We start from the raw sequence: 26,530 nt of genomic DNA on the forward strand, positions 1-26,530 counted from the left end.
GCCAAAGTGACCCAATGGAATAGCTGTAAAGATGAGTTCCTCACTGATCAAAGGCAGCTCAGTTCAGTTCAGTTAAGTTGCTCAGTCGTGTCTGACTCTTTGCAACCCCATGGACTGAAGCATGCCAGGCTTCCCTGTCCATCACCAAACTCCTGGAGCTTGCTCAAACAAATGCAGCTGAGGGTCCTTCCCTTTTCACTTGCAGCTCCCCAGGAGTCCAGAGCTCACCCTCTTTTTGAACACAGGCATGTATGCGTTTCTTGAGGCTTTGGAATGAGGTGCCCATGTGCAGCTGGTAGGACAGGGCACAGGGTCCTGTCCCTGCTGGAGGATGCACCAGGAAGTGCAGGAAGTGGCAGGTGGGGGTCTCCCTCCCACATCCCAGCTGTGCTGTGTCCAGAAGTCACAGAAGTGAACTCTGTCTGCTGCCTTTGCATTCCTGCTGTGACATTCTCACCTCTCCCCAGGGGGTGTGTAGGATCTCAGGGAAAGACCAATAAAAAACTCAGGATTAACCTTTCCAAATAGTCCCTCAAACAACCGCCATTTTTCTTCCCATCCTGAATCACTTCAGGTCCTATGTACGTCCAACTGACTCTTGGCTGCCCACTAGGACAATGTTCCACTTCCTTCTGTGGAATAAAAGGTCCTTTGCAATTTGGTCCCATCTATTTTTGTTTCCAGGACTGCCTTCCACTGGTGATTTTCGTAAACTCTCATGGCAAGCCCATAGCCTATTCCTGCCCATACATGCTAACTGCCTCCCTCCACTCAGTGTCTTTACCCTTCTCCTTGTCTTCATCATTTCCCTGATCCTGTTCTTTATTCAGTGTCAATTTTATGTTAAATCTGTCCCTGGGCCCTCCTCTGTCTCCTCAACCCCCTGGGACTGGGACCCACCATTTAAGCTCACTACTCAGCTCCCTTTGCTGTCCTGGGACGTCTCTATGGGGTGCATGCATCAGCCTGCCTCAATATGGAGTATCACCATCAGACTGGGGCCCCGAAGTTCACTGTTTTCACCTCCATCCACTCACCCAGAACCCCAGCACCTGCACAGGCCCCTCCCTAAACATCAGGCATTTCTTTCTGGGAGTCCTGCATGTGCTTGAATTCCCCTGTACCACAGCTCTGACTTGTCCCTTAGGAACAATGTCAGGGTGGGGGTAACAGCCAGTTAGGCTGGCACCTTGGTCCATTGTGCTTCATTCCCACTAACACCAAAGTGGCAGAGAGGCGTATGGCAAAATGGGGTAGGGTGGGATAATCATTGTTTCTTCTCTTTTTGAGCTTTGCTCCATTAGAGGAGTCCCAGCACAACACCCTGCTGCATTTCCAAGTTGTATGTGAACAGCTCTTGCAGGTTTTACTCATGGCCAAGTTCCGAGATTATTTTTCTTACTGTCCTTAACCCTGTGGAGGTAAGAGTTAAGCACCGGAGTTAAGAGTTGAGCACCAGACCTTTCCTAATCCTTAGTGGATATTCCTGTCCAGTCTCTGTATGTTTTGCTATGATGGTGAAGAGAAAGGGGCAGGCATGGCCATCCTGCCTCCCTGGAGCCCCAGAGATCCTGGGCAGCCAGCTGGAGTGTCTTCTCCTTGCTCTGAGTTTCTTACAAAGCTCCCAGATACCTTTACCCTACTTCTAAGACCTTAGTGGGATGCTTTCCATGGAAATTCAGTTCAGGCAGGATGTGACAGAGACTTCCTCGTTTTGTTCTGTCTATCTTGGTTTTTATAACAAAGGGCAGAGCAAGCACCATGTATCTTAATGTGGAAGGTGGGTGGGTAATTCCCTCACAGAAGAGCTGGTTCCCTTCTACGGAGCTGCCAGCTCATGTCTAGGGGACCTTAGCATCTGGAGCCAGGATACTTCGTGATTGTCTCCCTTGCAGGGAACTTGAGATCACCTGTCATTTTGGACCCTTTGCTGCTACCTGCCAGGTATGTGACTCAATCCTGTCTAAACCTCCACCTTTCAGAAATGGGACACAGAAAATGAGGGCTGAGGAGATAGCACAGCATGGGTTGGTACCATCTTATCAGCTGAACCTGGCTGCAGGATAAGGATGTCAGTGTGACCGAGGGGAAATACCTGTTCTGGCAGCTACACCTGAAGATGAAGGATTCAGACACATCCCATTTCCCCCTCAAGCCATATGAAGCCTCATTGAAGATCTCTCCTTGGGGCAATTCATCTCCCTTAAAGACCAGGGGTGTAAATACTCTTGTGGACCTATTGAAATAAAACCATAGCAAGCCAGAGAGCATTAATTAACAGTTTGCAGAGGGCAAAGCATTGCAGTGGGTGCTGGAAGAGGAGAGGGTGTAAGAGTGCCAAAGCCCTACCCCCGGGGACTTAAAGCTTAGGACACAGGGAATGAGAGAGGGGCAAAGCACACACAGCCCAAGCCTACAAAAGCAGCAAAAGCAAAACAAAATAATGTTTAAAGAGAAACTCAAGAGCTGAAGGACTGGAAATCAAGAAAACATAATGTTGTTCAGGAGTTGGAGATGCAGGAGGAGAAAACTGGAATGAAGTTGGAGTGTGGCCAGGGAAAAAATGAGAAGGAACAAAGAAAGAAAAGGAAAGATAAGCTTGGGTGGAAGGTAGCAGCATTTCAGCACCCATTTCTTTGGCATTGGTGTGCATGACCCTTATATCTCCCTGTGTCTTCAGAGGCTCCCTGGAGAGCAGGGCGCATGTTCCCCACCAGCAGAGCTTAACTCTAACCTAAGACCCCCTTTTTGGCCATCCTTCCCCTCCCTGGGTCTTCCATCTTCCTCAAATCTGCAACGTGTCCAGTCTCTCACCTTTCCCCAGCAAAACCTCCCCATCAGAAAAGGAAGCTGAAATCCATTTCCACTGTGATGTGATGTGAATAGCTGAGATCAGAAGGGGTTTGCCCTCAGAGGGGTAAGGATCAGAGCATTTCAACTGCAGAGGGAGGTTGGAAAAGGCAAACTTCTGGCAGCAAATGGGGAGGAGTATGCTCTTTAGAACAAGAAGGGAGCATTCAGCCCCTCTGACTTCCCTTCAAGAATTCACCAGATGGCCTCCCTCTAATTAAAGGCTTTAAAATCAGCTCCTTGGGTGTTGGAAGCAAAGGTACTATGGGGCATGACCTCCTGCTGGAGAAGATGCTGTTGACAAGGTCTGAGGGAAACACTCATTTTAAGCTGTTTTATCAGAAGTGGATTTGTTTGTATTCGTTTCTTGGTTGGTTAGTCTTGTGGCTGACATCTGGGGACTCAAGCTACTTCTTCAATTGCCACGAGATGCTGTCAGGGTGAGTGCTGCAGTCTGTGACCAGATGGTCCCTAACAGGGGTCGTGACATGGGGGACAGGAGAACTAAGGTGTACCCAGCCTTGACACGACACTGCTGTTGAGGAAGCTGAGTCCAGAGAAGCGCAGAGCTTGGGAGGAATGCCCCCAGCTCCGCCACCTTCCAACCGTGTGTGCAAGGCAAGTCACTTAGCCTCCCTGTGCCTCAGTATCCTTGTCTGTACCTTGGTCCTATAATAATAGTAATAATACTTCTGACGTAGGAAAGTTCTGGGTAAATAGTAAGCACTCAATTCATATTAGTTTTTATTATTGTGGACACATACATGTATCTATGTGTGTTTATGACCTCTTCCACCTGCAGCCTCAGTGACTGAAATCACAAGAGTGTCTCACAACAGAGAACTGCAGTCCTGATAGTAATTCCAGGATCTGGAACACATGGACTGACTGACAGATGGCAGCTTCCCCCTTCCCCAGGAATATGGGACCTTGAATACTGATCCTGCTGTGAGGTGCCCCTTCCCCCAGCTGTGGGCCTGTCTAATGCCCTGTTGCTGCCTTGGGAACACTCAAGTTGTTCCTAGCGCAACTCTTGACTAATTCCTCAGAGTCTGGCCAATACATACGGGTCTGTAAACACCCTCTGAGCTCCTCTTGCTTTGGAAGGCACTAGCCGGTGCTGATGTATCCTCAGAGCTTCACACTCATAGGCCTCTGTGTCCTTTGTTCCTGGTTGGTGGGCCTGTCGAAGACACATTCCTGATGTCAGCCAAAAGGTTAAAAGGTTGCCCAGCCTGAGCCTGGACTCTGGCCCAAGGCCTCTGTTCTGCTGGTTATTGTGTGACCATATTCCAATAGCTGCTGGCTATCAAAACAGCCAGGCCCCCTTGAAAGGGGACTCCAATCTCCTTCCCCAGGGGTCCCTTCTGATGCAAGAATGGAGCCTCCCCGACTTAGCCTCTGCCTTCCGTGAGGCAAGGCCACTGACTGACTGACTCACAGGCCATTGCCCCTCCCTCTGGCAGTGGTCCTATCAGCCCAGGTCCTTCCAGCACAGTCATTCATGTTGCCTGCCTTCCATTAACTTACCTGCACACCTCTCAGACCATCTTCTGCTACATGACCAGCAGTTCTAAAGTCTTTCATTTTATTCTAAGAATTTTGACAGTTTAGGTAAATTAATCAATTGAAAAAGAAGAAAAAAATATGAATACCTGAATAGTTGCAGAAAAATAATTTACTAAAACCTAATACATTTTTCTCTCAGCTTTATGAAGTATGATTGGCAAATAAAAATGGTATATATTGTTTATTTTTTAAACATATTTATTTACTTGGCTGTATTGGGTCTTAGTTATGACATACAAGATCTTTAGTTGTGGCACGTGAACTCTTAGTCGCAGCATGTGGGATCTAGTTCCCTGACCAGGGATTGAACCTGGGCCCCCTGCATTGGCAGTGGAAAACCCTAGCCATAGAATCACCAGGGAAGCCCTCCAAATGGTATATATTTGTACCATATGATATCTTGATAAATGCATTCATTGTGAAATAATGTTCACAATCAAACTAATTAACATACCTACCATCTCACACAGTTATCTTTTTTGTTTGTTGTGAGAACACTAAAACTTTAGTCTTAACAAAATTTAAGTATACAATACAGTATTATTAATTGTGATCACTGTGCTATACATTAGATCTTCAGAACTTATTTATCTTATAACTGAAAGCTTGTACCATTTGACCAACATGTACCACATTCCCCCATCCTCCTTCCCTGCTAACCATCATTCAACTCTTTGAATTCAACTTCTTTTTTTTACTGTAAGCTTTCATGTGTAGAATGGATAAACAAAGTCCTACTGTATAGCATAGAGAACTGTACGCAATATCTTAAGATAAACCTTAATGAAAATATTTTTTAAAAAGAAAGTGGATCAAACTTGGGTCTCCTGAATTGCAGGCAGATTCTTTACTGTATGAGCCACCAGGGAAGCCCAACACAAACCATAATGGAAATAAGTATTAAAAAAAAAAAAAAGAATGAATCATTTTACTGTACAGCAGTAGTTAAGACATTGTAAATCAACTACACAATAAAAAAGGAACTAAAGCCCTTCATGTAAACCCTGCTGGTGATATTACTGATGGTGTGGCTGGGGCTCTGTAGCCCCAGGACCCCAGGAATGGGTGCCACCTCGCAGGTCTGTGGGAAAAGGAAAACCAAACAGTGGAGTGGGGTGGCAGACAGAGGGAGAGGGGAGACCGGGGAGGCTGGAGAGTAGAAACTGGGCCTTTCTGCTCTGAGACGCTATGATGGAGTGAAAGGAGAGGGAGGTAGCCTCTAGAAGATGATGGGGAGCAGAAAGCAGATGTTTGGAAGTTGGAGGCAGAGGGAGGAACTGATTTTTCTTTAAAGAGCATCCATCTCACCTTAGAGGCTTAACAACCCACTGAGTTGAATTGGTTTCTTCCATTGTTCAAGTGAAAAAATTAAGGTTCAGCAAGTTACATAATCTGCCTAAAGTCCCACAACTAAATAGAGGAGAAATGTGGGGAGGCTTGTATATTTCCCAAGATGAATCGGCTACCCAGGCTCACTGATTCTCATATTATATTACCACAGCTCCCCAAGGGGCATCAGGAGTGAAGAGGGAACAGCCCTTGCTTGCACTGGGGCTGGGTCTCTGGGGCTGTGGATGGGTATGGGGAGGGATCGATGAGACAGCCCCATCACTGTGGTCTTGAAGATGTTACTGACTCAGTGACAGTCACCAGCTGACCTCCTGGGAACTCCACCTGAAATCTCATGGCTGGAAAAAGGTGTCCTAGGTGTGGCTGGAGTTAAAAGGCAGCCAGGCGTGCGTGCCACTTAGGAAAGCGCACGGTGTTTTTTCCTCTGTTTAGTGGACCTGATGTTCCAGGTCAAAGGGAATCGGGAACAGGTTTGGGCAGAGAAAAGGAAAATACATCTGGGAGTTCTTATAGATTTCCCTTTGTTTGGGCCAAGTCACTGAAACCTAACTCAGCTCCCATACAATGCATGGCTCTATTCCTGGCTCTAAACAATGTGAAGCTCAAAAGCTGCTTCCTCTGGGACCTTTTGGCCTTGTCCTCTTGGAGGACTGTGAGTCCAAGCAAGGTCAACCCCACCACAAGCAATGCTGCCTGTTAAAATTAGAAGCAACTCTCATATCTGGCTATGACTGAAAAGAAGCCAGGCACTGGAGCTTGCAAGTACCCGAAAAAAATAGACTTGAGGCAATAACAGATGTCAGGCCTGATACGTGGAGTTCTGACTCTACTGCATCACTCCAGCATGTCTTTATCCCTCTGCAGGTGGCCCCCACTGCTGTGGAAAAGTGATGGATTCCTCAGTCTTCCTGATCTCCTACCTGCGAGGGCGTCTGCCCAGCAGTCTCTTCTTCCTCACTCACCTGCTCCTCCTCCTCCAGCCCAGGGTGATGTGCTCAGGTAACGTGTCTAATCTGCATCCCAGACAGCCAGGACCTCAGTGAGCACATCAGCTTCTGCCCACCCCTCCTACAGGTTATTCCAGGGCTGAGATCTTGCAGCCTTTTACTAGGCTGTCTCAGGGGCTAAAAAATAAGCCCTCCACCCCAGTTGTTAGAGGTGCTCTTAATAATATTGGCTCCTAATAATAATGGTGCTCTGCCCTGAGCACCATCCGGCCCCACAATGCTCCTCCACCATCCCTTCAGGGTTCCCTACCCCCAACAACCCCACAGCTCACAAACATGGCAGAAGGCATAGCAGGAGGGTGCCAGGAAAGTCTCATTGGTCTGTACTTAGGCTGAACCAGTTGGAAAATATGTTTAACTCTTCTGCTGCGATATAAGCCATAGCTTTTGAAAAGCAGAAAGGATCCTGGTCATACCATCTCTCATGAAAGAAGCAACTAACATAGAATGTAAACTAATTATGCAAATAGAATTACCCAACTCCCTGAGCTGGAAACCAGGGATACAGAAGTGATGACAAAGCACAGCCCAAATCCTCAGTCCTTTCAAGGAAGGTGAACAGACATGATATACATGACTGTCCAGCTGTGTGACCAGAGCTGCAAGAGAAATGTACCCAAAGATCTGGGATCACAGCTAAGAGACCAATTTGTTTTTTCCAGAAAGCCAAGAAGGGCCATAGAGAGGAGGTACTGTATGAGTAGAACCTCACAGGAGACAGTCTGTAGAAAGATGACAGGTGGAGAGTAAACTGAGGCAGGGTATGCCCAGGAAAAGGGCCAGGCATCAGGCATGGCAGCAATGACAGCTGGAGAGAACCTGAAGAGGGAAGCTGGTAGGAGCAGTGTCAAGGTTACACCCAGTAGGCAACAAGGGGTCTCATATGGAGAGAAGAAAGGTGCTCCCATGCTATATGGGCAAAGTGAAGGATGGGAGGAATTCATAAAGGAAGAATTGGAGGTGGGATTAAGCTGAGCTTTGAAAGAAGGAAAGGAGGGGCACAGAAGCCGGAAAAAAATGAATGAAGGCATGCTGGGAGGAAAGGCACTGCAGCAGGAACAGCAACTCTCATGGAAATTGCAGAAAACAGGGAGTAAAGCAGCCATGTGGAGACATTACTGCAGAGGACAATCAAATGAAAGATCCAGATGAATAAAAATCTTGACAGCAGGATTTGATCTTAGATTGGAAAACCCATGAGGCAAGAAGCACACCCCAGATTATTTTAATATTCTTTGTTATTACAGAAGCTGTGCATGTACATTATAAAATATTAGAAAATCAGACAAAGCAAAAATAAGAAAACATCTATTTGCACCATGCAGAAATGATCACTGTCAATAATTTGATCTTTCTTCTTTCAGATCTTTTATTTTGCCCATTTATGCAAATAAGTCAATTTTTATTCACATAAGAAGATAATGTACATTTTTTTTTGCCAAAGATTCCATTTAATTTAATGCCCTGGTCATATTGACACAACCGTCCCCTGAATAATATTGGCAGCTGGTTGGTTCAAACCAGCTACCAGTACCCCACCACACATTTGTATCTGGTTGTAATGTGTCTTGTGTAGTTTTTAACGTGGCACATCCAACTATTTCATGACAATTACTTGTTCAAGAAACGGCATTGGTTGTCCTGTAGAGTGTTTCACCTTTGTCATTTGAATAGTTCACTGTGGATTTCTGAGCTGCAACAAACAAACAAATAAACAAACATATTTTTGAGGCATTAAATTACATGGAATCTTTGGCAAAAAAAAAAAAACCCCACAAAACATATGTACACTATCTTATCTGAGGAAAGTTAATCTGGGCCATTGTCTGGGATCTTGTCCTAGAGGAGATCAGGGTGGTAGGCCATGAGGAACCCATTCTGGCACACGTCGGGGATGAAGTGGAATTCTCCTGCCACCTGTCACCATACCGGGACGCCGAGCACATGGAGATCCTCTGGTTCCGGAGCCAGGCCTCGGACGTGGTGCACCTGTACCGGAAGCAGCAGGAGCTCTATGGCTGGCAGATGACGCAGTTCCAGAACAGGACCCAACTCATCACGGACGATATCGCAGACGGCAGCGTGACTCTGCGGCTCCACCGCGTGGTCCCCGCCGACGAGGGTCCGTATGGGTGCCGCTTCCTCTCCAGCGACTTCACTGGGGAAGCGACCTGGGAGCTGGAGGTAGCAGGTGCGTGACCTAGTCAATCCCCAACACAGAGGGGAGAAGGATCCATTTGGAAAGAGCTCAAGATAGATTGAAAATCACAGTGAAAGGGAAAATTCCTCTAATTTTTTTAAAAAAAGAATATTAAACAAGATTCACTAGGAAATGAACCCCCCCCAATGCACACAAAATGGCTCTTAAACAAAGGAAAAGACAATTATTTTACCCACAGTGAGAAAAAGGCAAATTAAAACTACAGAGAGGTAATTTTTCCCTATCAGACTGGCAAACAGTCAATAGTTGGATTACACACTCTTGATGGAGGAAGCAGGCCCCTTCTTACCGTGCTGATGGATTTCAAAGTCCTGAGCTCCAGGGTAGGGAGATTTGGCAATAGCTAACAGGACTTCCTTTGTGTCTGCGTTTGAACAGCAATTCCACCTCTGGGAGTTGACCTTGGAGATCAGTCTCCTCTGTCCTCCTCAAATTCATGTCCATTGATTCACTGATGCCATCTAACCATCTCATCCTGTACCACTTCCTTCTCCTGCCTTCAATCTTTCCCAGCATCAGGGTTTTTCCAATGAGTCGGCTCCTTGCATCAGGTGGCCAAAGTATTGGAGCTTTAGCTTCAGCTTCATTGCTTCCAATGAGTACTTAGGGTTGATGGAAACTCCCTAAATGTCCAAGCATAGGTGCTGAGTAAGGTCTATATCAAGCTCTGTAGCTTTAAAAAAAAAAAAAAAAAAGAGGAAGAAAATGAGGATGAGCGCTAAGCTGATGTGGAGTGATTTCTAGGATGTTTTTAAGAGAAAAAAGCAAGATGCAGAAGAAGCTCTATAGCATATTAATTTTTGTGAAAGAAAGGAGGAGAAACATGGTACAAAAGAAACACAGGAAGCTAATGAAATTGGTTACTTCAAGGAGAGGGAGCAATGAGATGCAAAGGATGGAGAAAGGCCTGGGGCTTTTTTGATCTACTAGTTTTTTATAGTGTTGATGTTTAAACCATATTAATGTTTCACATGTTCAAAATATAAAGCTAGTTTACTTGGGTAGAGAGATTTAAAAAAGTATACATAACAAAGATTCTTTAGTTCTGGTGGGATTCAAGAGATAGAGAAGACAGTCTATTGAAATTTGAGACGGGATTACTCTTAAATCTAGGGGAACGGTCCCTTGCATTATATGGCTAAATACCAGCAGCCTTTCCCTATTTTAAAATGCCCTTCAGAGGTAGTGCTGTCCCGACATGCCATTACAGTTTAGCCTGTCATTTATAGTCCACGGTGGGCTGCAAGCCCACATGTGTTGAGTGGTCACAGTCACCATGCCGTGTGGGGACTGCAAGTGGTGAATGGTGACATGAACTTCATGTACATCTGGAAAGGAGCTTGATCTTTTCTACTCTTCCTGCCTCTCCCAGGACTGGGCTCAGACCCTCATATCTCCATTGAGGGCTTCAAGGAGGGAGGCATTCAGCTAAGGTGCCACTCCAGTGGTTGGTACCCCAAGCCACAGGCTCAGTGGAGAGACCATCACGGACGATGCCTGCCCCCAGAGACTGAAAACATCACTGAGGATGTCCAAGGCCTGTTCAGTCTGGAAACATCTGTGGTCGTCCAAGAGGGGGCCCACAGCAACGTGTCCTGCTCCATCCAGAACCACCTCCTAGGCCAAAAGAAAGAGTTTGTGATCCACATAGCAGGTCAGTGGGTGCCAGCTCACCCTCACCTTCTTAGTCTTCAAGTTCTCCGTGTCCATTATCCCTATGTGTGTGTGTGCTCAGTCACTTCAATCGCATTTGACTCTTTACAAACCCATGAACTGTAGCCTGCCAGGCTCTTCTGTCCATGGGATTCTCCAGGCAAGAATACTGGAGTGGGTTGCTATGTTCTCCTCCAGGCCATTATCCCTAAAGCCATCTATCAGGACACAGGGGCTCTGGAGCTTGGTTGTGTGTACAGGGCAGGCTGAACTTGACAGCTGAAGCCATAATATTTAAAACCTACTAAGAGTACAGTAATTGGGGGAGGTTCCAGAAAGCCAATATTATTAGAGAGCATCATAAGAACCCATGTGTTCCTAATTTTATCCCTCAAACAATATTTATTGAGCACTCACAGTGTTCCCCAAACCCTTGCCCTCAGGTGCACATTCCATGGGGGAAACATACACAAAAGAGTAAATTATAGCACATGTTCGAAGGTGTTAGGTGATACAGAGAAACATGAAACAGGGAAGATGTAGCGGTCCTTTGATGGACTGGAATCTGGCAGTCCAGAGTCGACGATAAGAAAGGGAAAGAGAGAAAGAGGCTGATATTCCCTGGTTTACGCAGAGAACCAATAAAGCCCTTGACATGGGGCTTGCACTGCTCACGAAGGCTCAGGGCGTCCTCTCGAGGAGGTCTTGAAAGCCTGGGCAAGAAAATGAGCTCAGCGGGTTTTCACGCTCCAGAGAATTAGCCTGAGAGAGAGAGAAAGAGAGAGAAAGAGAGACATGGGGACTCAAGCTCTGATGGAACAAGAGTGCTTTATTTGCAAAAACGCATGTTTTTATATCTTCATACAAGGCAGCTCTAGGCAGCGAAAACGAAGCCAAGCAAATAGCAATCTTCAAAGGGCCAGAAAGCATTCCATATCCTGAGTAAGAGGGGCATAGCTGAATAGATTACATCTAAGTAAGGTCATTGAAGGGAGTCACTGAAGTTAGTCACTGTAAGGAATCCAGCCAGGTGCCCCTTCTCATGATCTCAGTCCTGAGAACTGCGTGCAGCCCTGCTCATTCCTGTTTTCCAGGAACTGATAAGGAATAGAGACTCCTTGAGAAACGGCACACAGAATAGCATATTGGATCCCTTAAAGCTGAACATCCCTTGACAGGAAGAGTGATAAGTATGGTGGGTTGTATATATATACATGGATTTAAAAGTGGTGAATCAGGAAAGAAGACCATTAGGCAATGAGTTGAAAGTGAGGCCATTATCTAGCATCAAAGTTTTACTATGAGGCCCCCACTAATGGATTTATTGTTCATAGGGATATATATGTGTGTGATACATAGTTCACCCAAAATTCACCTGGTAATTGGGTAAGTGGTAATATCTGTGTTAGCTAATTGCTTTTATGCAAAAGAGAATGATATCTCTTATCTCGATGACAAGCGTGTAACTACAACTTGGAGCCAGGTGCCTAAGTGAAACTCCAGGAGACTTGGAGATAGGAGTGCTTTCTTCTTGATGTTTCCATTTCAAAGAGATGGCTCTGAGCTCCTTAAGAAAATCATTCCTGTATTGTAAAGCTGGCAGTCTTTATATAACTTTCGGAAAGATTTATATACATCTTGAAGGGATGTGCGTGCTAAGTCACTTCAGTCATGTCTGATTCCTTTTGACCCCATGAACTGTAGTCTGCTGGGCTCCTCTGTCCGTGGGATTTTCCAAGCAAGAATACTGAAGTGGGTTGCCATTTCCTCCTCCGGGTGATCATCCCGACCCAGGGCTGAACCCAGGTCTCTTGCATCTCCTGCACTGGCAGTCAGGTTCTTTTTTTTTTTTTTTTTAGCATTTTTTTGTTCTTTTTAAAAATTATTTATTTTAATTGGAGGATAATCACTTTACAATATTGTGATGTTTTTGCCACACATCAACATGAATCAGCCACAGATACACATGTGTCCCCCCCCATCCTGAACCCCCCTCCCACCTCCCTCCTACCCTATCCCTCTGGTTGTCCCAGACCACCAGCTTTGGGTGCCCTGCTTCATGCATCGAACTTGCACTGGTCATCTATTTTACATATGGTAATGTACATGTTTCAGTGCTATTCTCTCAAATCCCACCCTCGCCTTCTCCCACTGAGTCCAAAAGTTTGTTCTTTACATCTGTGTCTCCTGCATGTAGGATCACCAGTAACATCCTTGTAAATTCCGCATATATGCATTAATATACAGTATTTGTTTTTTGACTTAACTTCACTCTGTATAATAGGCTCCAGGTTCATCTACCTCATTAGAACTGACTCAAATGCATTCCTTTTTATAGCTGAGTAATATTCCGTTGTGTATATGTACCACAACTTCCTTATGCATTCATCTACTGATGGACATCTAGGTTGCTTTCATGTCCTAGCTATTGTAAATAGTGCTGCAGTGACGTGTGCAGGGTACGTGTATCTCTTTCAATTCTGGTTTCCTCAGGGTGTATGTCCAGTAGTGGGATTGCTGGGTCATATGGCAGTTCTATTCCCGTTTTTTTTTAAGGAATCTTCACACTGTTCTCCATAGTGACTGTACCAGTTTGCATTCCCACCAACAGTGCAAGAGGGTTCCCTTTTCTCCACACCCTCTCCAGCATTTGTTGTTTGTAGGCTTTTTGATGATGGCCATTCTGACTGGTGTGAGATGAAATCTCATTGTGGTTTTGATTTGGATTTCTCTAACAATGAGTGATGTTGAGCATCTTTTCATGTGTTTATTAGCTATTGGTATGTCTTCTTTGGAGAAATGTCTGTTTAGGTCTTTTGCCCACTTTTTGATTGGGTTGTTCGTTTTTGTGTTATTGAGATTCATGAGCTGCTTGTATAGTTTGGAGATTAATTCTTTGTCAGTTATTTCATTTGCTATTATTTTCTCCCATCCTGAGGGCTGTCTTTTCACCTTGCTTATAGTTTCCTTCTTTGTGCAAAAGCTTTTAGGTTTAATTAGGTCCCATTTGTTTATTTTTGTTTTTATTTCCATTACTCTGGGAGATGGGTCATAGAAGATCTTGCTGTGATTTATGTCAGAGAGTGTTAGCAGTTGAGTTCTTTGCCACTAGTGCCACCTGGGAAGCCCTTGAAGGGACAGAGAAAGAATTTATAAATTTTCTAAAGGAAACAGTCTAAGAGAAGGAGAAGGGGAATCTCTCTCACTTTTTTGCACAAATTTTTAAATTTGTGTTTAACCTTGACAAAGGGTGTTGGTCACATGGATTTCTGCAAGGAGACCGTTTAGGTAGAGGGAACAGCAAGTGCAAAGGTCCTGAGGTGGAAATGTGCATAGCTACTGGAGGAGCTGGAAAGATGCAGGAAAGGCTGGAACAGAGAGCAAGATGGAGATCACAGGTCATCGAGGCATAGGACTCTGAGCTCTTGACCTCCTAGGTCAGTGCTTCAAAAACCATCTGTGGTGAAGGACCAGTCCTTTGTGGCTCAATACTTTTACCAAGATAATAAAAATGCACTGCTAAAAAAAGAAAATTAAAAACCAACTAAAACAACACATTGTTAAGTGAAATAAAGACAAACACAAAAGGACAAATATTGTATGATTTTGTTTATATGAGGTACCCAGCATCGTCAGTTCATAGAGAGGAAAAGCAGAATAGAAGTTACCAGTGGCTGGGTTGGGAAGATTGGGGAGTTAGTGTTTAATGGGTACAGACTCTCAGTTTGGGACAATTAAAAAAAGTTCTGTTGGTGTTGGTTGCACAACCATGTTGGTGTACTTTTTTTTTTTTTGGCCATGCCACATGGCTTGTGGGATCTTAGTTCCTCAGCCAGGGATTGAACTCAGTGGACTGCCAGGGAATTTCCAGTGTTAATGTACTTAATGCCACTGAACTATAAACTTAAAATGGTTAAGATAGTAAATTTTATGTTATGTTTATTTTACTACAATAAAAAAGAAAAAATTAAAGACCATTGAGATAAAAGCATCAATTTCATTATCTTCAACAGACATAAAATTATTCTATTAAATTTCCACAAAAGTTTCTAGAGGATTACTCTGTTTTGCATGTATTTCTTTACTGTCTGGCCACTGTCTCTGTAAGCTCTGCACCACACTCTGCTTCTGGGCAGATCCTTCCTAGGACGCCTGGAGTGGGAAGAGGGGAACTGTCAGTCAGCCCTACATGGATTTGCTAACAATTCTTGCAAAGCTGTGATGACAAGTAGAAGCCAGATGTTTGCATGAAGGGCAAGATGACACATGGATTTGTCAGAGCAATCAGTTCAGTTCAGTTTAGTTGCTTAGTTGTGTCTGACTCTTTGCGACCCCATGGACTGCAGTACGCCAGGCTTCCCTATCTATCACCAACTCCCAGAGCTTACTCAGACTCATTTCCACCAAGTTGGTGATGCCTTCCAACCATATCATCCTCTGTTGTCCCCTTCTGCTCCTTTCAATCTTTCCCAGCATCAGGGTCTTTTCCAATGAGTCAGTTCTTTGCATCAGGTGGCCAAAGTATTGGAGTTTCAACTTCAGCATTAGTCCTTCCAATGAATATTCAGGATTGATTTCCTTTAGGATGGACTGGTTGGATCTCCTTGCAGTCCAAGGGACTCTCAAGAGTCTTCTCCAACACCACAGTTCAAAAGCATCAATTCTTCGGTGCTCAACTTTCTTTATAGTCCAACTCTCCCATCCATACATGACTATGGGAAAAACCATAGCTTTGACTAGATGGACCTTTGTTGGCAAAGTAATGTCTCTGCTTTTTAATATGCTATCTAGGTTGGTCATAGCTTTTCTTCCAACGAGCAAGTGTCTTTTAATTTCATGGCTGAAGTCACTATCTGCAGTGATTTTGGAGTCCAAAATGATTAAGTCTGCCACTGTTTCCATTGTTTCCCCATCCATTTGCCATGAAGTGATGGGACCGGATGCCATGATCTTAGTTTTCTAAATGTTGAGTTTTAAGCCAGCTTTTTTACTCTCCTCTTTCACTTTCATCAAGAGGCTCTTCTGTTCCTCTTCACTTTCTGCCATAAGGGTGGTGTCATCTGCATATCTGAAGTTATTGATATTTCTCCCAGCAATCTTGATTCCAGCTTGTGCTTCATCCAGCCCAGCATTTCCCATGATGTACTCTACACATAAGTTAAATAAGCAGGCTGACAATATACAGCTTTGACATACTCCTTTTCCTATTTGGAACCATTCTGTTGTTTCATGTCCAGTTCTAACTGTTTCTTCTTGACCTGCATACAGATTTCTCAAGAAGCAGGTCAGGTGGTCTGGTATTCCCATCACTTTAAGAATTTTCCACAGTTTGTCAGAGCAATAGGTAGCAATTATTCACTGGGTTTCAGATATCAACACCTTGATTTCTAATGTTCTTAGATATAAAGCAAGAGTGAGAAGAAGTAGAAGGAGGTCAGGGCTGTGGTCACATAAGTTCTAAGATGAAGGACTGGGCAGAGCCCATCAGCTCCTTCCTTTTATACCCCTCAGTTTGCAATATTTTCCCCTCTGTGCTGAGCAAGTTCAAGTTGCCACTCTTCCTTGGATGCTACCTCTCCTGAGCACCTTGCAATGGCTCTCATGCCCATTTTACAGATGGCTGTGGTGTGGCCCGGGCTTCCCAGGTGGCTCCGTGGGAAAAGAATCTTCCTGCAATGCAGGAGACACACGAAATGTAGGTTCAATCGCTTAGTAGGAAGATCCCCCAGAGGAGGGCATGACAACCCACTCCAATATTCTTGCCTGGAGAATCCCATGGACAGAGGAGCCTGGTGGGCTACAGTTGATGGGGTTGCAAAGAGTTGAACACATGACTGAAGCGACTAAGCATGCACACACACATGGTAGGGCCCAGGAAGGGCCAACCAGTCACTAGAAAGGTTTTCTGGCACACAGTGTCAGGACCAGTCTTCTCACTTAGTATTTAGTGATGAGTGGGGTGTTTTCCAGATGTGTTTTTACCCGGAACCTCTCCCTGGAAGAGAGCTTTCCTTGGGACTCTGGTGGGCCTGCTGCTCCTTCTGGCTCTCCTCATGATGCTGGTGCTGTACTTCTTTCAGAAGCAACGGAGGTCCCAAGGTAACAGGCAGTCAGGGGGCTGCCCTCCTGGAACTGGCTTTGCCCAGGAGAAAAGTGGTGGGGGCGGGGAAGGCCACTGCTGAAGGGCCATTTTGCCCGGAGGCAGGGCTGGAATGGGACATGGAAAACAGGCAGAGGAGCACACGCACTGACCTCTACTCTCCTTTTTCCTTCCTTTCAGAAAAGCTGAGGAAGCAGGCAGACAAAGACAAAGGTAAGCAGGAGGAAAGACGGGCTTTTCACCCACATCTCTGACTAACAGGAGTAGGGGCACTGGGTCAGGAAGACAAGTAGGTCACATGGGGTTAGGAGAGTTTGGGAGAGGGCAGAGAAGGATTGAGGCAGAGGTTTACTTTCACTTCTCTTGCCCTGGAGCCTTTTCCTCCCCCATATCCAGCTCAAACTAGCTCTCCAGAGCACGTGGGTTCCAAGTCTGTGCACTTTGGAGAAGCAAGCCTTCAGTGATGGATGGAAATTTTTCTCTTTTCTTTGTTTATTTCTCCAGGGAAACTCACAGTGGAGCTGGGTAAGTTCTGGGTGCCATGCCCATTGTGCTGGCTGTGGGCTAGGGGGGTAACCCATGGCAGAAGCAGGGGTTCAGTGATTTTAGGACCCCTTTGGAGAGCACTGAATCACAGTGATCTAATTCTATATCCAGCCCTCTACACATCCTGCCTTCCCCCTCCCAAATGGACGTGTGCACACCTGCCAAGGAAGTATGACTTAAGATTTTCTGGATAGATTTTGCCAGGTCCTCTCCTGCAAATTATATGATTCAGTTACAGTTCCACAGTTAAAGGTCTCCTCCTTCTGGTTCATCTTCCTAGGATATCCTTCTCTTTTTTTTTTTTTTTACGCAACATTCATTATATTTATTTTACTAAATAATGTGCTTCAAAAAAACACAAAACAAACCAGAAAACTTTTACTTAAAACTAGTCCAGTGAGCTGGATGTGTTGACACCATCCCATCCCCTTCTTTCTATGACATATGCAGCTGAAACTGTATCAGACAGCAAGCACTCAAGTATATGTTGCCTTCCTTTTGAACATGAATGAACTTCTCTGAACCAAGAGAGACAAATGAAGTTTTACAAGATACAGGCACTTTATGTTCCCAGTTTTATAAAGAAGCCATGTGAAAAATACTCAATAAAAGCAACTGGAACAGAGAAAGCTTTAGGAGTTCTACCATTAGTTATAGTGACTTACACTCAATGCAAACAAGACAGCATCAAACAAGTAAACAAACAAAAAGTTTAACTGGGGTTAATGAACATATATGTAAAAAAGAAATCCAATTTAGTATAACTGGAGAAAAATGGTCATTTGAATCCAACTTATAGATATGCCAATAATGTGATTTAACACATCAAATCTTTATGTACCTACGTAATTGAGTAACACCTGAAAGCTTTGCAAGAGTGTGTGGTTAGTGAGAAAAGCAAATATCCTTCTCTTTTTAAAGCAAATGTCACCAAGAAGGAAGGCATCTGTAATTTGCACCAAAGTGAAAGTAATTTATCAAATCCACTTTTCTCCCCAGGGGGACTCAGCACCTTGAAACCATGTCAGGGGAGGAGGAAAGAGTGAATTCAAAGGATGAGGGGATGGAGGAGAAGGCCACAATGGGTAGGGGAAGACCTTGAGAACCACTCTGCCTGCCCCAGAAAAACACCAGACAAAATAGTGAAGTAGAAGCTTGTCTTGCAGTCTACCTGGTCATGCAGGGGAAAACAAACAAAAGGCAATTAACCAAACAACAACAAAGCATGATGATAAGTCATTCACACCATAGTCTGAATTAGTGTATATTATTGCCTTTCCTAGTCTTAACTTTTAAAAGATGGCATAGAGTAGAGAACTTAGAAGAATGCATTTCTGGTGGCAAAATATCAGAGTCTTGGTATCTGGCCAGGGGAAATAACTGAATGTGATGTCCACCAAGTTTTTTAAATAATGTAACCAGTAAGTGACCTTGAGGTTCATGCAGGATGTGCCCAGTGTCTGGACTTATACAGGACTTCTTCCCTAGGAAAAGCTTGCAGTTTCAGGACAAATGTTTTCCCTTCCCAGCCCTGTGCAGATTTCTGCCATAGAGCAAAGAATAGGATGAGGAGTAAGAATCTTGCAGATGGGTGATGCAGCACCTAAGACAGGATTGGAATGAGTAGTAGTTTAAAACTACAAAACCTTGTCTCAGTGACCTAACTGCCTTGTGAAGGTGGTTTCACTCATTCAAAGGCTAATATTTTCTCTGTGGGTTCTGCTTACAGGGAAGCTTCAAGTAGAGCTGGGTAAGTGACTCTCCCCCGCCCAGAACTATTTCTTTTTGTCTACCTTGTAGCATCTGGTTATCGGTGAATGTTCTTCTGATATCCCAAGCAGGTATGATGGCCAGATTGGAACCCTGCTGGCTGTGTGGGTGGCAGGAGAAAGGGGAGAGGAGCAGGGGTGGGTGCAAAATTTGATGTGTGAACAAGGAGGCTGAAGGGACTTTGTTCTAATTCTGCTTTTCCTTGGCTACTTCAGACTGGAGAAGGGCTGAAGGCCAGGCTGGTGAGTGAAGCCCATGTTTCTCCCACTGTCCACTTTATGTCTCAGCATCCTAGTCACCTGCTCTAACAAACTATGGTTCATTCTGATTTATTTCATTGCTACACACAGGTATTAATCTATGTCACTTGGTATAGGTTATATTTGACTTTGACTTTTATATTTATTTTTACATTGTCCCGAAGTGTAAACATACAGTAAATCATTGGTGCCAATCCTGGTTGCACATCAGAATCATCTAGATTCCTGGTGCCTGCCCTCAAAGACTCTCACCTGTTGTTCTGGAAAGGGCATGTTACCTTACATGTAAATATTTGTCCCTGTACCTTCTTCCATTTCCCCGGTAAAGCAACCAGTAATGTGTATCTTTATTTTGTATGTATTCTTGCAAGAGGTGAAATTTCTGTTTTGTGCGCATACACTGTAGTTACTGTGAAGAGATTTATGGTCTCACGCTGTTCCTTGCTTTTCTCACCCATCACTGTGCTTTAATATCCATCCCTGCTGCCACATGTAAATCTAGACTGTATCTCCTTGCTGCAGAGCACTCCATTTGAGCCAACCACCCTCCTGGAGTAGACATCTAGCCTTCTTCTAACTCCATATCACTACAGACCACTAGTGCTGAGTAAATCATCTTCTGGCCCTGTATGGAGATTTCTCTAAGAAGAGAAGTACTGGCCCACTATGGATGTCTCACTAAGTGGGATAGAGGGATTCCTGAAAGTAGCACCATCATCCCGTGCCAGCAGTGCATGGAAGCTCCATGAGCCCACATCTCGTGTGAGCCAGCTTTCTAAGCTTGTCAGTCAATGGAGATGAGTAATTATTCTTTGGGTATGCACTCATCTGAGCACTAAGAAATCTGAGCATCTCTTTACATGCTAGCTGGCTTTTGGGCTCCCTCTTCTGAAAATTGCCAGTTCATGTCCTTTGCCTATTTTCCATATGTTGTTGCTATCTTTTTCTTGTTGATTCACAGGACAGGGCTGGTGTCAGTGCCTGGGAATGGAGCCTTTTGGCTTGCAGACATCCTTCATGCAATATTATTATTATTATATAATATATATGATAGTAATCTCTCATTGTTATTACACATTGTGAATTCCTTCTTCTCTTCTGTTATCTGCTATTAGCTTTGTCCAATGGTGCCCCTATTGAAAAGAATTAGTTCTGATAAAATATAATTTATGACACTTTTACTTTATGGTTTGTGTCTTTGAGCTTTTGTTGAAGATCTTCCTCACATTTAGGTCACAAATCTAGTCTCCTACATTTTCTTCTATTCACTTTATATGTTATGTGTAAGTTTTTTTATCCATCTAACATTCACCTTTTTATGTGGTGTTAGACAAGAATCCAGTAATTTTTCTCATATAAAGAGTTAGCTTTCCCAGTGCCACTTACTACACACTATCTGTGACTTACCCATTGATGTGGACATCACCTTTAGTGCATATTCAGTTGCCATGTCTTGATGGGTCTGCCTCTTTGTCACCTATTACCTTGGCTTTTAAAGTACCTGAAAGTATAAGTTCTGCTCCATTTCCCCTTCCTTTTTAAAGTTCATGGACCTTTTTAAAATATAAATTTTAGGATAAATTTATGAAGTTCCCCAAAACATCCAAAAGTAGTTTTACCTGGGATTGGTTTGAATTTACAGCTAAATTTAGGGAGGATTGACATCTGTATAGATTTGAGTTATTCTATGCAAGAGCTCTAGATTTGTAAAGTTCTACTGGTTATTCTGATGCAAAATCAGGGTTGAAAGGCCCTGCTATAAATTTATGGAGCTCTGAAAAACGTCTTCTACCGCTTCTGCATTTTGTGACTTTGGTGCTCTCTTCTGTAATATAGGACGAGATAAAACAAAACAGAAATCCACACAGAATAGCTCACAGTAAGAAAGAGAGCAAGTCAGGGTGTCCAGAGGATGTCTTAAGACAGGAGCCAAGCTCAGATGGGCCTCCTGGGGACTAAGCCAGTCAGAAATTGAGGCTTTGTTTCCATCCTTCAAGGCATCCCAATTGCCTATATTGGTTCTCTTTGCTCACATACTCTGTCATCCCACTATCCAGCACCATCTCAGCCTGTACACAGCTTTGGCATAAGCCAGCACTGGCACCAGCTCCCCTACCCAATCCCAAATTCCTGGGAAGATGCCATGGTGGACCCAGGCTAATCTGGGTCCAAACAAGTTATCATGGTGGAAATGAGATTATTCAGTTTACAGGCATCCTTCATGCATCTTGAGGCTCCCTCAAGGTTCCAGAGTTACTGACTCAGATCTCTGAGCCTCTTTTTCTTCTCTGTTTGTTTTCAGAGTGGAGAGCAGCTCAACGACACGCAGGTAACTGAAGCCAAGGAACTGTATCTTGTGAATTCATTTGGCTGGATCTTAATCAGAAGGGAGGTATCCAGAACTGAGATTAGAGGAAGGGTCTGTCTAGGAGCCATTTGTGGAGCCTGCATACAAATTCACAAGCTCACTTGCACACACATACAACATGACACATATGCCTGCACACATACATGTTCATATGCACAAATGTGATTGCACTCACACATGCACACATTTGTGTGCACTCTGATGCTCCCTCATGCATATAACTTTCTGGGTTTTCCTAGATTTGTTTCCATCAGGCAGAACTTCCCACATTATCTGACAGAGGGATCCTTGGGGTCCCTTGGGGGCGAGGGATGGGTTGCTGGAGTGCAGGTTACTGGACTAGATGATCTCAGGGGTTCCCTTCAGTTTTAAAATCTTAACTTTGCTGTACAACAGAGGCCCAGAGCTCACTAGTGATCTCAAGGTCACACTGAGTGATGAGAGCAGCCAGGATAGAACCAGTCCTAAGCTCCTTCCTATTGACTGTGCGTGTGTGCTAAGTCACTTAAGTCGTGTAGGACTCTTTGCCACCCTATGGGCTGTAGCCGGCCATGGGATTCTCCAGGCAAGAATACTGGAGTGGGTTGCCATGCCCTCCTCCAGGAGATCTTCCCTACCCAGGGATCAACCCCTGTCACTTATGTCTCGGGCATTGGCAGACGGGTTCTTTACCACTAACGCTACCTGGGGAGCCCTCCTGCGGTCCAGGTCTTGGGAAAAGTGAGCCCGCCTCCATCCCCACAAACTTCCCTCATTTGCTATCTATGCTCTGTATGGCACCATGGAATTCAAGAGCCTTCCGGTTCAGGAAGGAAATGAATTCCTCTTATCACTTTCAAAAGCTAGGGAGTGACTTCCATGCTTCTTCAGTCCCAGGGTGGCGGGAGGAGGGGCTTCAGGAGAGGGGTGCCTATTCCACCGATTGCTCCACGGGGAGAACTAGAGGTCTGCCTATCAGGGGAGGGGACAGGGATGTGGGTGGGGGCAGAACCGTCCCTGGCGGGCACTGACCCTGTGCCTTTGCGCAGTGGATGTGACCCTGGATCCTGGCTCCTCCCACCCCAGCCTGGAGGTTTCCGAGGATGGCAAAAGCGTGTCCTCACGCAGGACCGCGCCAGGCTCGGCGGTGGCCGACCCTCAGCGGTTCTCTGAGCAGACGTGCGTCCTGAGCCGGGAGCGCTTCTCCACTGGCCGCCACTACTGGGAGGTGCACGTGGGCCGCCGCAGCCGCTGGTTCCTCGGCGTGTGTCTGGCCGCGGTGCAGAGTGCAGGGCATGCGCGCATGAGCCCGGCGACTGGCTACTGGGTGATGGGGCTGTGGAACAGCTGTGAGTACTTCGTCCTAGACCAGCACCGCGTCCCGCTCAGCGTGCGCGTGCCGCCCCGGTGCGTGGGCATCTTTCTGGATGTTGAGGCTGGAAAGCTGTCCTTCTTCAACGTATCCGACGGCTCCCACATTTTCACCTTCACCGACACCTTCCCGGGGACTCTCTGCGCATATTTCAGGCCTAGAGCTCACGATGGCAGCGAACACCCAGATCCGCTCACCATCTGCCCATTACCAGTTAGCGAGAAACGCGTCCTCGAAGAGGAGGACAGTGATGCCTGGTTATACCCCTATGAGTCCTCGAACCCTGCCCTGGGCCTGTGGTGAAGTGCTTTCGTGGCCGCTGGACTGGGTCCTGGGCGGCTTCCTGGATACCCAGCTGGCGCTATGCTCTCCTGCTTCCTGTAAAGCCAACAGATACACTAACCCCCCTGTCTGCCCCAGAATGTCGGCAAAGGCTAAAAGGCTCAATATAGCGGAAAGGGGGCAAAGAGAGACCTTTGCCTATGTAGATGTGAATGTGTACACGTATGCATATGATTTTCTTTCTTTCTTTTTTTTTTTTAAAGAAAGACAATTCCAAAGCTTATCTGTGTGTGTTGTAGGATTGAGCAGATGAGTAAACATATGTTCATGTTGCTAGGAGTCGCAGTGTTCACTGTGAAGACATGAAAGAAACTGGAATGGGGGAAAAAAGAGGATAAACTTTATCAGATAAGATTAGGGGTATCAGTTAATTTCTGTATTTTAATATTTTTGTATGTATTTTCTAGCTCTAGAAAGGTCTGGAAACAATGACACTTCATGGGCAATAAGTTCACCTAGGGCTCAGATGCTAGTTTTCACTGCCAGTCAGCACCAAGATGAACTTGGAGAAGTGGTGAAAGTAGAGAACATCTTTTGCTTTTATGTTCAAAAATGCTCAAAAACGGATGGGGACATAGCAAAAAGACATTTGAGCTAGGTGAAAGGGGCTCCATCGACCAGTTATAGGACAATTTGAACATTAAAATGAATAATTACAAGAATTGCCCAACAAGAGGTCAATTCACTAAGTGTGCCGAGAGGTTTCTTTAGCCAGAGACAAGAGATACAAAAAGAAAAAAAAAAGCCCACAAAACAAACAACAAAATATAAAAACATAAAACAAGACATAAGGGAAAGGAGAGAATGAAAGAATAATTGTGAACTCGAGGTTTTTACTATGTAATAGATGCATATTGTTGATAAACAGACAGATGTGATATAGTTCCTAGCTCTGTCTACACTGAGGGCTTAGAAACAATAATACCCCTGTACCAATGAGCACATCTAGCACTGAGATCTTAGTTTTTAGTTACTATTTACTACTGAAAGGAACCAAGGCTCCTTGGAGAAATGGTGGACTTTAGGGCTGGGACAGGGAAAATACATGGTGAGATTCTGATCTATACTAAGAAATATTTATTTGGTTTCTGACCTAGATTTTAGAACAGAGCTCTTAAACCCTTGAAATTTTCTAAAATATAAGAGTCGTAAGGATGTCTTTGGATATTCATAACAAGCCCCTTTTAACCACACCTGAGTTTATATTACTGAGATAGTTTTTGGAAAGCCAGTAAGGATGGGGCTGGTTGCCATGGGAACCAACTATGTGACCAGAGGCTTGTAACTTAGCCCCACCCTACCCACCTACTTCAAAGAGGGAAAAGGTGCTAGAGATTGAATTCAACCACCAAGGGCCAATGATCTAACCAGTCATTCCTATGTGATGAAACCTTTCCATAAAACCCCAAAAGGACTCGGTTCAGAGAGCTTTCAGGTTGGTGAACACGGGGGATGAAGGGAGAGAGGTGCTCAGAGAGATCAAGGAAGAAGCTCTGTACCCCTCCCACATACCTTCTTCTATGCATCTATTCTCCCTGGCTCCTGAGCTACAACACTTTATAACAAACCTGTAATCTAGTTAGTAAACTCTTTCTGACTTCTGTGAGCTGCTCTGGTAAATTAATGGAACTCAAGGCAGGGGTCTTGGGAATCTCCAATTTATAGTGAGTGGGTCGGAAGCACAGGCAACCTGGATTTGTAATTGGTATTGAAAGAGAGAAGGAAGTCTTGTAGGACTGAGCCCTTAACCTGTGGGATCTGACCCTATCTCTCGGGCTTCCCAGGTGGTGCTAGTGATAAAGAACCAGTCTGCCAATGCAGGAGATGTGAGAGATGCGGATTCAATCCCTGGGTCAGGAAGATTCCCTGGAGGAGGGCATGGCAACCCACTCCAGTTTTCTTGCCTGGAGAATCCCATGCACAGAGGAGGCTGGTGGACTACAGTATAGGGTCAAAAGAGTTGGACATGACTGAAGCGACTTAGCACGCACACACCAGGTAGATAGTGCCAGAATTGAGTTAATAGATTGGGGGTGATGAAATAAACACATAGCAGAATGAGTCTAAATAATCTTTTACGGGACTTCCCTGGTGGTCCAATGGCTAAGACTCTGTGCTCCCAAAGCAAGGGGCCCAGGTTCATTTCCTGGCCAGGGAGGTAGACCCCACATGCTCTGACTAAAGATCCTGCTCCGATGCAGCAAAATAAATAAATTTAAAAAAATAATAAATAAATCAGTTTAAAAAAAAAAATAATAATCTTTTACCAGAATGCAAGAAGTCCTCAAAGAATAGTGGGGGAGATGTCAACTGGACAGAAAAGCCAGTTTGAAGGGACTCCCGTTAGCCAAATTTGAACATCAAAGTAATTAATGGGAGTTATAGATTGAGAAAAAAGGAATCCAAGAATATGTGTATCTTTACTGATATATATAAATAAGTGAACAAATAAATGGGGGAGAAGAGAAAGTTAAATCACCCCCACCTCCTTCCAGCCTATGCTCAGTGACCCTCTGTCAAGGTTCTAAAAGTAGGACCTGGTACATTCGGTTCTCCCCACTGTTCACATTTTCCATGCCGCTATTCCTCAAACCTGGGAAAGGATGAAAACTGAAAACAACACCTATGTATGGGTCCCAATCCAGTGTATAAAGCATACCTGGGATGTGAGGCTTACCCTACCTGAGGTGGCCTTTGTGATGGTTAACTCACAAAGACTGGCAGAGCTGAGAGCACCTAGACCTTGATGGCAACATGCAAGTCATCCTTGTCTCCACAGGAATCTTTCATGGAAAGACAAAGATTCCCATGGATCGGGCACATTTTTGGTGGGCTTATATATTGGTACAGCTACTCTGAGGTCAACTTTGGTAACATCAACCAATATGGAGGACACCACACCTCTGTCCTCCACGCCACTCACATCTCCCCTGAGCCAGGCCACAGTGATGCGGAAGGCAGGAGCAGGAGCTCTGTGTGGCTTTGGGCAAGCAGTGAATCTGCCTGGAACTCAGTTTTCCCAACTGTAAAATGGGGCCAGTCATCATGCTCTGCTATCCCCATAGGACTGCTGAGAGGCTCTGAGGGGTCCAGTGTGAATCCCTGTAGAGGAGAGGGGTGCTGGGAGGTGGTGTCACAGTTTA

The 26,530-nt window shown here is 44.9% G+C and overlaps 1 protein-coding gene across 9 annotated transcripts; it reads left to right on the plus strand.

The window, feature by feature from the left end:
* The first annotated feature begins 1,749 nt into the window (after positions 1-1,749).
* On the plus strand, positions 1,750-23,663 carry BTNL9 (butyrophilin like 9). Of its 9 annotated transcripts, XM_081502127.1 has the most exons (11): positions 1,750-1,944; positions 6,634-6,768; positions 8,620-8,967; positions 10,370-10,651; positions 16,621-16,749; positions 16,931-16,963; positions 17,255-17,275; positions 19,026-19,046; positions 19,282-19,308; positions 21,629-21,655; positions 22,723-23,663. In XM_081502127.1, exons 2-11 carry the CDS (start codon positions 6,660-6,662, stop codon positions 23,346-23,348), a joined length of 1,623 nt encoding a protein of 540 aa, XP_081358253.1. In that variant the 5' UTR covers positions 1,750-1,944; positions 6,634-6,659; the 3' UTR covers positions 23,349-23,663. The 9 variants fall into 9 exon arrangements, with proteins under 9 accessions (XP_081358253.1, XP_081358258.1, XP_081358252.1 ...); XM_081502132.1 differs by lacking the exons at positions 16,931-16,963; positions 17,255-17,275 and having other exon boundaries at positions 16,621-16,785; XM_081502126.1 differs by lacking the exons at positions 19,026-19,046; positions 21,629-21,655 and having other exon boundaries at positions 17,255-17,286; positions 22,683-23,663.
* The last annotated feature ends 2,867 nt before the right edge of the window (positions 23,664-26,530 follow it).

The sequence above is a fragment of the Giraffa tippelskirchi genome, chromosome 6 (genome assembly GCF_054371585.1).
Source record: "Giraffa tippelskirchi isolate mGirTip1 chromosome 6, T2T-mGirTip1v1.2.pri, whole genome shotgun sequence".
Taxonomy (NCBI): Eukaryota; Metazoa; Chordata; class Mammalia; order Artiodactyla; family Giraffidae; genus Giraffa; species Giraffa tippelskirchi.

Coding starts and splice junctions, on each gene's coding strand:
- BTNL9 (XM_081502125.1), top strand. CDS start 6,660: ATGGATTCCTCAGTCTTCCTGATCTCCTACCTGCGAGGGCGTCTGCCC. Junction 10,652..16,620: donor GTTTGTGATCCACATAGCAG/GTCAGTGGGTGC, acceptor GGTGTTTTCCAG/ATGTGTTTTTACCCGGAACC. Junction 17,287..22,652: donor TGGAGCTGGGTAAGTTCTGG/GTGCCATGCCCA, acceptor TCTGCCTATCAG/GGGAGGGGACAGGGATGTGG.